At 35.8% G+C, this 10,707-nt stretch overlaps 1 protein-coding gene across 1 annotated transcript in view; it reads left to right on the top strand.

Moving 5' to 3' along the window:
• LOC117111791 (probable E3 ubiquitin-protein ligase HERC1) overlaps nucleotides 1-10,707 on the top strand; it is a gene marked incomplete in the record, with an annotated part of 172,277 nt that overhangs the window by 60,243 nt on the left and 101,327 nt on the right. Inside the window, 2 exon segments of the mRNA XM_033254783.1 lie at nucleotides 7,810-7,987; nucleotides 8,353-8,644. Of these exon segments, the coding sequence (XP_033110674.1) occupies nucleotides 7,810-7,987; nucleotides 8,353-8,644 (470 nt within the window).

Genomic DNA, 10,707 nt, shown 5'->3' with positions numbered 1-10,707 from the left:
GATTCGGATAGGCCAGCAAAGTTGATTTCAAGAACATTTTGTTGTTAAGTACAGTACAATGTTTTTTGTATCTTCCCCACTCTCGTCTCATATTTTAAAATTTTAAGCTAATACAGTATATAAATGTAACTTGTTCTTCCCTATTCTTTACATTGGTATAAACTAAAGTAACTATAAATACATATATTTAATATTTTGATAATAAATAGTGTGTAAAATGCAGTGATATATATTGTAATACCTGACTGCTTCAATGTTGCTTTATTCTGTGTACAGTAAAACAATTTTATATTAACTGTGAGAAAATACACTTGTAATAAATTATTTGCCATGTACAAGGATGATAAATTGTGTTTCAAAATATTATATTTTTTCTAAATACTATGCTAACATGATGAAAATAAAAAATAAAGGGACACATCTGAAAGAGAATTGATTTAGCTATAATATACTCACAGGTGGGAGACAATCAAGATAAGCAAGATACGTTCAAACGAGTATAAAAAGTAATGACGTCATAAATAAAAAGTTTTTTCTTAATTTAAATGGCAATATGATGACATCACAATGTCCGATCAGCCATTATGATCTATAAAATCGTATCTACAACTCATGTGCTCTCAGAATATGTAATGAAAATTGGGGGTCACCTTTTTTCCTAAGGAGCTACGTTTGATTATAAATAGGAATAATTATAAGCATATGTAATTTTTGACGCACGCGTACGTGCACGTTAAGACGCGCAAACAAAAAAGTAAGATATCTAACATTCAACCTTGACCTCAAGTATAAGCCCATTTAATATTCAGAAATGACAAATGGTTAAGATGATATGCCGTCATCAACATTTTAAGAAAAGAAATATAATTTTTTTCTTGTTTTTTAATTCAGATGGCAATATGATGACGTCACAATGTCCGATCAGCTATTATAATATTTAAAATCATATCTACAGCTCATGTGCTTTCAGAATATGTAATAAAAATTGGGGGTCACCTTTCATCCTAAGGAGCTATAACTGATTAATAAAAGACATGATATAAAGCATATTTTAATTTTGACGCACGTGAACGCTCGCGTTATTACGTGCGCACAAAAATATAATGTGCATAACATTTAACCATGACCTGAAGTTTATGCCCACTAAATATGATTCAGAAATCACGAATGATTAAGGTGATTATGAGGTCATCAAAGGTTTGACGAAAGAAAGATGAGGGTGGTAAGCAAAACCCTATATTTTGACCATGATGACGTCATCAAAATGTGAAAAAGTGTAAGTATATGAAAGAGAATTGCCTTAGCTATAACATACTCAAAGTTGGAAGACAATCGACCAAGAATAAGCGAGATACGCTCAAATGCGCATTTTTTTTAAATGACGTCATCGATAATATTTAGTTTGTTGAATTCAGATGGCAATATGATGACGTCATACTGCCGATCAGCCATTATGACCTATAAAATCATATGTACTACTCATGTGCTTTCAGAATATGTAATAAAAGTTGGGGGTCACCTTTTATTCTAAAGAGCTATAATTGATTAAATATAGGCATGTTTTTGGCCTATTTTTGCTCTATGTCGAAAAAAACGCGCACATGTGCTCTTATGTTCTATGCGCGCGTACGGCATTGCTATTGACCCTAAATGACCAAAAAAGATTGGAAATTTGTGAATACAGTGTCAGGGACCTGAAACATTTATAAAAACAATATTTTTAACTTCTGTACGTGTCGCGCGCGTAAAAATGCGCACGTGGTGCCGAAAATTTTAAAAATGTTGAAATGCTCAAAATGGCTTAAAACGTGCTCTAATTTAGTCAAAAATTTATTTCGAACATTTTAAAATTTTGACTCGTGCGTACCCGTGCGTTACTCGAAGTTAATGCTCACGTAATACGATTTTGAAATGTCAATTGGTTATGCTGATATAATCAATTGCGTAAAAAACACAAAAATGCACGTAGATGACGTCACACGTGACTTGTAGATAAATTTAAATTCATCAAACTTACCAGGGAGAGTTGCAATGTTAAGACATGCTATTTTTAAACCTTTGTCATCAAATATTTTACATTTTTCTGTGAATAAATTAATGTTCTCAAAACTAGTCCACACCTGAGTGTCCAATAAGGTCCATGTCATTTTCCCTGAAGGTGATTCTTTCCATGTTTGGCGTATCTTCCTCGGCGACTTCATCATTGCCAGGCTTTCATTGTCAAGTGTTGTAATATTTACACATTTTGCGCTTGCCCTTCTTGGTTACACCACCAGCAGGTAATTGGCTTACCATGTCTGCAGACTCGTGATGTATGTCCACTCTCACCATAATGGTAGCAAAATTAATTGAAAATGAGTTGCGTTCTTTCCTGGGTGAAGGTAATATACAAATTACTTTTTGATGCTCTTCAGCAGTTTGGTGGTTCCTCTTTTGTTGAGGTGGAGGCCGTGTGATGTGAAACTAGTTTGGTCAATTTCATTCTGGTTTAGAAAAGTCTAGTTGTTGTCAATGAAGTTCCGTCCATACGACGATTTCAGGGTGGCATTTATATTTTGCACTCGTTGATTTGCAACATTGCTATCAAGCCGTGGGCAAATGCTTGACACGTACACATTTCCTGAGATCTGTGAAACTATGTAAGATGTGAGGTTTTGAAAGTCATTCTTCAGGTTGTTAATATCGAAAGTTATCCTTACAGCAGTCATTGGTTCCCACTGCAAAATAACATTTTCTGCTTCTGAAATATCAGATTCTTTCACTATTTTAAGCATTTTAGATGTAGTGGCGCCACGATGTGTTTTGACAGACGTGTTTTTTAGTCCTCTTGTTTTAACATGTTTTACCATGGAATCGCCGATAATTAAATTTCTTTGCTTTCCTAATGATTTGTTTTCATCTCTAGAGTGGCAGACATATGTCGCATTGTGATTGACTTTTTCTACATTGTCATTCAAAACTTTGTATCAGTTGCTGGTAGGTAAAGATATACTCAAGTGATCACTGTCATTTTCATCAGTAGTTAAACTGTTCATGATTTCATTGAGTTCAGCAGGCTTGGTGCAAATGTTTTCTTTTTGTACGTTTGGTATCTCATTTTCACATGATGAATTTTCATTATTTACTTCTAGCAGAAGGAAACTAAAGAGTAAATTCCAGGCTGGTGATCCTACTTTTAAGTTCATTTAGTTCATCTGATGATTGAGTTTGAGTTGACACAACATTTGTTAAAGGTTTTCCTCTAGGTTGAGTTGCCATAGTGGGAGTAGATGCCATTAATTCATCTTCCTAGAAGCCATAAAAACTACTAGACTCGTCCATAATAGAGTTAGACATTTGGTATGCTTAGGTTTGCCATATCTAGGCCGTCAAGACAAATATAAAAGCTAAAAACTTTGCTAAAAACTTTAGTAAAGCTGGTGTGATGACTCACTTGATAACTTGTTGAGACAAAGAGCAGGGCTTAGCTTATCTAGCCCTAATTAAAAAATAACAATGAAGCTTTCCAGGAGCTTATGGCTTGTTTATCTCCCGGAGTTGATTTCCAGGTTTGAGCTCACTTTAGCCTAGGAATAGACTAAAAATGTTACCTTAAAAACACTTTGTTTAGCATGGAAACCAGTCCAAAAGTTGATGAAACAGCATCCTTGCGCAATCAGCAAATAGTTGATAGTAAAATCATAGGTGAATGTCAATAATTATGGGTGAAAAATATAACTTCTACCTTCCAGAAGGCTACACACATCATGCGGAACACACATCTCATAGCTATGATTTTATAGATCATTATGGCTGATCGGACATTGTGACGTCATCATATTGCCATCTGAATTAAAAATAACTGAATTTTTATTCAAAACGTCATTATTTTGATTATTAGCTCAGACAATTGTCTTTCGGAATTGTCCCTTTATTTTTCATTTTGATCTCGTCATCATGGTCAAAAAGAATGTATTTTTGAAGCCCTTTTATCTCTCTTTCTTAAAAGATGTATAAAATATCACCACAGAGGGCGGCAGACAGTATTTCAACGCTATCAGACGAATATAATAGGTTATATGAAGGGAAAATTCGTGTGACATTACCAACTAACAGGCAGTTTTAAAAACTCTTGACAATGTTTAATTTCGTGTTCCATAACTGTCCACGCACGCATCGTGACGTGCGCGTGCGTTAAAATTAGAAAATTCTCAATATCACATTTCAGATAATTTAAAGCACGTTTCAGGTCATTTTCAGCATTCCAAAACTTTCCATAATTTAAGCCTGTACGTTCATTTCCACGCGCACAGCACGTAATGATGCTGAAAATTACGTTTTTTTTAAACATATTTTGGGTTCCTGACACTGTATTCATATCAGGAGTCAACTGTTTGTGCCATTGCCGTGCTCACGGGCGTCAAAACGTGTATGTACGCATGCGTAAATCATTTAAAATGCTCAAAATTACTCTTTTTTAACAACTAATTACAGCATATTTTAACATATAACATTTTTCAATCAGCACCGCGCACGCTTCCTGAGGGTCAAAGTACGGCCGATCACCAAACTCGTACTCAGTGACGAATTCAAATCTAGTTTTTAACTTTATCATGTGCAAATGCCTCCAAACTTGTAAAAGTATCAGATAGCTCATCACAGTTATCATCATCATAATCATATGTGTTATCATAGTTAGGATCTACTTGTGAGTTATTAACATAATTAACATGTTTCTTTATTCTACAACATTGAGCAAAATGTCTCATGCAATTACAATATTTACATCTTTGTCCATATGTAGGGCACTGTCAAGGCATATGCTCTCTTCCGCATCTTTGGCATTTAAACGCTCTGTTTTGTTTTCCTCTATAGCTCATTCGGTGTGAACCACGCGGTTGATAATAACGTTGTTGACCATACATATGCGGTCACTGCCTTTGATGTGCACTCTGACGCATCCTTGCTCTGCCTCGGCTCGCAGTTGATGCTGCGTGTTCGTCAATAACACGCGCCTCGTCGCGTTGACTATTATTAGTGCTACACATTTTTTGCGTTTCTTTAGCTTGTTCGAATGCCATACATTTACAAGTAAGGTCGTCGTCCCACAGTCTTTCTCTTAGTTTCTTGTCCCTTACACTGTTCGATATCTGTATCGCTACTTGTCTATTCTCCAGTTCTCCAAACTCGCATTATCTCGCCAGCTTACGGACTGCGGTAATATATTCAGCTAATGGCTCACTTGGCCCTTGAATTCTTGTTTGAAAATTCGTAACATACTTCTTTAAGAGCTTCTTTGGTTCGAAATATTCATCGAATTTGGCCAATACATTTTCTAGGCTCTGATTATTTTGCTTGTCTTCAAAATTAAAATTGTTAAATACCTTAATGTATTCTTTTCCCATCGTGCAAAGTAACATTGGTACTTTCTTTGAGCTGTTTGCTGTGTGCTTATTTTTGGCGGTCAAGTAGAGGTTAAAAAGTTTCCACTCAGCCAACGAAGCTGCTGTATTTTCACTAGGATTAACTCCATTTTGTTGATTTTAAACTTCTGACACCATGTTATGTCTTGCTATATTTGTTAATCTCAACTCGTGAGACACAGGTAATTCAGACGACGGCCATTATTAACTACAACAGAACTGCATTTATTCAGATGTAGAGGGTGCTATAACACAATACATAACATTAGTGACAGTTAATTTAGGCTTATTTACATCATGTTTGCCTAACAGATCCTTAATTTCTTTATATGTCTTTGATGATGGTTTATCAGGGCTGACAAGGTCTCGGACTATTCCATAATGTTTCTTGCCTATTGAGTGTAGAAAAATTGCTGTTACCTGTGGCTTGAACAGATCTTCTGCCTTGAAACCATTCGCTAACAAACGCAACTCAAATCTTTCCACATAACATTCCCACAGTTCTGATTCATCATATTTGGAGCTGAAGGGTGGTAAAAATTGGTGATTAACTGCAGTGCTGACAGCCATCCTTATCGCCATTTGTTATATTCTATTTTCGTTGGTACAGTTCGTATACTCAATCAACACTACAAAAACGACTACCACAAGCCATATTGGTTTCTACACTGATGTCTTTATTGCAAAGCCACGTGCTTCGCGCTTCAGCCTCATCACAATACGCCACAGTTCTCACCCTCCAAGACACAAAAATCTACCTAGTTGTAAACGATAGAAGAGCAGCTAAAATTCTACAAGAAGATTTGGTCAGGGCTTGGAAGTGGGCAAAAACATGGCAACTACCCTTCAATAAAGAAAAATACAAAATTATACATTAAGGTCGTCGTAATCAGCAGTTTAAATACAGCATGAGAGATCCTAATGATCAAATAGATATTAATGTTGTCAAAGAAGAAAGAGACCTGGGAGTACTTTTCGATACTTCACTGACATTCACCAAACACAAACAGCTGATGTTGCAAGAAAAAGCAAATGTGAAGCTGGGAATAATTAAGAGAACATTTACATCCTTGGATGAGTTCAGCCTACCTCAACTATATAAAAGTATAGTCTGCCCATCTCTTGAATATTGCAATTCAGTTTGGAGTGCCATATTTAAAAAAAGACGAAGATATGTTAGCAAAGGTGCAACAGAGGGCTACTAAAATTATACCAACTATACTTAACCTTGAATATCCGGAAAGATTGAAAAACCTAAAACTACCAACACTATCGTTAAGAAGACAACGTGCCGACATGATCCAAATCTTTAAAATGGTGCAAGCATTGATAATGTTGGTGTAAAAAGTTCTTTCATATGAGTGAAGTAAAGTCTACAAGAGGACACCAGTTCAAGATCCACAAACCACATGTAAAGTCAAAATCAAGACAGAATTGATATATTTAAATTTTATATATTTTACCAGCCTGTTAGTGGCGATGATTCGCTGTTGGTCTGTTAAAATGAAATAAATAAATGTTTTCTCCGTCGGAAGTATTAACTGTTGGAACTCGCTGCCTATTCATGTAATTGATTCCCAAACTGTAAACCAATTCAAATCTCAGTAAAAAACACTGGTCTGGTCACAACCCATATGTACCCAAGGAGATGTTTAACAAGTCAAAAGAGGGGCACAAAAGCTTTAAAGCTTTAAGTCTCGAAATCCAGGTAGATTTAGGTAGGTAGGTAGATCCGATGAGCTGTACGAGACAATTTACAGGCTGCACCAACGTGTCACGTTTCACCAAAGTAGCCAACACTGATGAGAGCGATTTCTACCTGTTGCACTCTTATACAAAAGTATGAAGAGCCATATCGGTGCATAATAAATCATTATACTATGGAAAGCCAACATGGCAAAATACTCGTAACACACAGGGTCATCTGGAACCAAGATACTCACAGGTACTCTAGACTGCTGTCACTAATCTAACCTATCCTGTAGGAAGAAACAAAAAAAACAAAAAAATAAAGAGACTGAAAAAAATGTGTTTTAACTATAATTTCTGGGGTTTCTTTTGCAAATTTCATATTGATAGTTTTGTTTTTGTTCAACGTCATCTTCATAATTTAAGATTTATTTATGGTCCATAAAATGGGATTTCATTCTGAAGGAAGGTGTTTGGTTTTTGGTATGAAGAGTTTAATTGATTGAATAATTAATTGATTTCTTGATTGATTTACTGTATTATAATGACAATGAAAGGAGAATGTTTGTAAATAAACTATCTATAATTTATTGGAATTTTTATGTTATTGTTATTGCTACCTTTATATTTTTTCGCCGTAGATAATTTTCTTTGAAAAATACCAAAATTATTATGTTTATTAGTACGCTAACAATGATCATTGTTCTTAATTTATTAGGATTTAATGACAGCTGCATGTGGATTGAATACATCTGCCATAACCACTGGTAGAAACACTTCACGTCAAGTTGCCACGATATCAGATCAAAAAGCACTTACATCCCCTAGTTTTGCTGTCACTCAGGCACTTGTTGGCCTACTTGCAGAAACTAAATCATTACCTCTCAAATCACAAGGTAATAAAGTAGTTTTGTTATGTGTACTTTACAAAATTTGTTTTTTGTTTGAAGATCTTCCTAGATCCTGTACCATTTGTTTTCCATTAAATTGGATTTTGAATTTTTTTTTCTCGTTTTACAGTGAGTTAATGTGCACAGTTGAGACTATGCTGCTGTGAGTTATGGGGTTATTATCCTAAGCCCTGTCCAGACTACCAAATTTCATACATGACTATATATGAAAATATTAAACAGTTTTTATCAAAGAAAATTTAATAATCTGGGCATAGCTTAACATTACATGTTTGATGCATAATTGATAGTAAATTATTTAATTTTGATGAGTAAACTTTTTATATATTTTTTAAAATTTTTATTTTCAGGGGAAAAACCAGAAATGTGCAATAAAGATAACTTAAAACTAGGCCCTCTACATCTAACCAATGCTTTAGCTGCCTGTTGCCTGTCAGCTAGGCTAGCCTCCCAGTATAAGCAGTGGGCAGCAGAGCAGCTTGTCAAGAGCCTAGCTGTACAGTCAAAAAGAATATACACAGGTGGAGAAATGCTTGTTGACATCCCAAGTAGCCTTCCTGCATGTCCAGTCAGCAAGCTTGATGCGCATCAAAACGTCACAAAATGTGTTTGGAATGAAAAAAAGAGCCTCCTAGCAACAAGGTAATGTGTTTATGACTAAAACTCTGTCCAGACTATCAAATTTTGATAAATATTTGTAGTCATGGTTTGCCTATATCTGGTCATGATGTGATGTCATCATGACCATCTTTAGGCAATTCACATTATTTTGTCAAATAAAATTTGCTAGTCTGGACAGGGCATCAGTTAGGTATTTTTTTTTTTTAAGGGGACAGGGGTGAAGGGTTTATTAATGTATCTTTTGTACATGGGCCACAATGCACACAGGACCAACAGCTTATAGCCCAATCAAACTTATTAGGCCGGCCCAGGGTCGCCTTAAATTACGGCCGACTCAACTTCATATCCGTTCACAATTATTGTTTTAAGTCGGCCCAGGGCCGCCTTACGGACGTTCACACTTCTTTTGGGCCGGGTCGATGAATTGCAGGACAGGAAGTTGAGGCGATCGCATTTTGATGGCGGAACGGTAAATCACAACCTAGCATAAACACATGGAATTCGCGGGAAACATGAACCTAATTTCAAAAATTGTCCTTATACTTTTTCGATTTTTTAAGCGGATAGCATTCTGCTTCATGATTATGGCGACGATAATTCTTGTAATAACCAAGGTCTATAATTAGCGCAGCTCGATTTTACTCTGTGCAAAGCAAGACTGGCGATTTCGAAAGTCCATACCTGTATATTGTAAACTGTCTATATAGGCCTATATCGCTGTCAATGTTTGGCCACAGACCGGAGACACTGATTGTGAATAAGTAGCATCGAGATCTATCTATTTGGTAATAATAATTATTTTCATATTAGGTTCATTCACAAACAATTTTTGACGCTTTTTAGAACCAGCTTCGCTCAGAACAAAAATAAACGATTATGTTTTTTTCTGTCCTCGGGGTCACGCACGTGGTTGATACCGCTATATATATAGTGTTATAATTTTAGAATATAAACTTGTTAAATCAATGTGTGCTATACAAAAACGGGGTTTCTTGAGCTTTTAATAGGCCAATATAATTTTTATCTACTGGAATTCTTTAACTGTAGAAAAGAAAGTCGTCATCTGTCAAACTGCCCATGCGTAGGCTTTGTATCACGTGGTATTCCCCATGCCTACAACTTGGTTTGTGATGAGCTTCGCACGGAGGCTGTGAGTAATAATTAGTTAGGCATGGAGACCTTATATAAAAACTTTTATTAAAAAACAATAATTCAACTTAATACAAATTACTTTACAGTTTCCTTAACAATTTTATTTATCAATGATGTTTCTTCGCGCAAGTCAGTTCGAATGAATGTTGTGGTTAGATAAGATGTCAAAATCGAGCAATCAGAGCGAACCTGGGCCGGCTGAGGTTCGGCTTACATTCAGATATAAGGTTGGGTCGGCCCTGGGCCCGCATTGCGGGACCTGAGCCGACTCAAAAGTCGGATTAACATTAGGTCGTCTCAGGGCCGGCTTAACATTTATTGATTATTCACACTTAAAAATTGCCGACCCTGAGGCGGCCCTGGGCCGACGTAACTCTCAAGTGTGATTGGGTTTTTAAACGTCTCATCCGATCAAGGACTTTTAAACTGTTACCAGGATAGGAAGCTGGCTGGTTTAAGCCATCTAACTTGAATTAGCCTTATGTGTGGTATTGTTATGCTAATGAGGCAGATAAGCACAATCTGCACAAAAACAAAACTTTCCTTAGCCACACTGCGTATCGGCTATGCGTACAGCAGCTAGGCCTAGCTTATCTTATTTTTGTTTGTTACGCACCACTGACTTAGGTTGTTAGTCATCACTTTAAGATGTCTACCGATTCATGGAAAAGGCGTATTAAAATAAAAAATATTGCAGTTTGTCAGCAATACATTTTAATTTTATATAGGTAAGTAGTAAGTATATGAATAATTTTAATGCACTAGTTAGTTGATAAATTCATTCTAATTTGTTTTGGGTCTTTTTTCTGCATTATTATAAGTGGTTAGACATGGCCTAGGCTAGCCTATGTGATGTTCATTGTAATACTACAAAACAAAATCACACCAATTTAAAATCAAATTTGTAAACATACTTGCCTTATATCTTAACT

This window comes from Anneissia japonica, unplaced genomic scaffold, assembly GCF_011630105.1.
Source record: "Anneissia japonica isolate Jap-2015-1 unplaced genomic scaffold, ASM1163010v1 scaffold287758_len931624_cov196, whole genome shotgun sequence".
Lineage (NCBI taxonomy): Eukaryota > Metazoa > Echinodermata > Crinoidea > Comatulida > Comatulidae > Anneissia > Anneissia japonica.
This window is presented reverse-complemented; position numbering and strand designations above follow the sequence as displayed.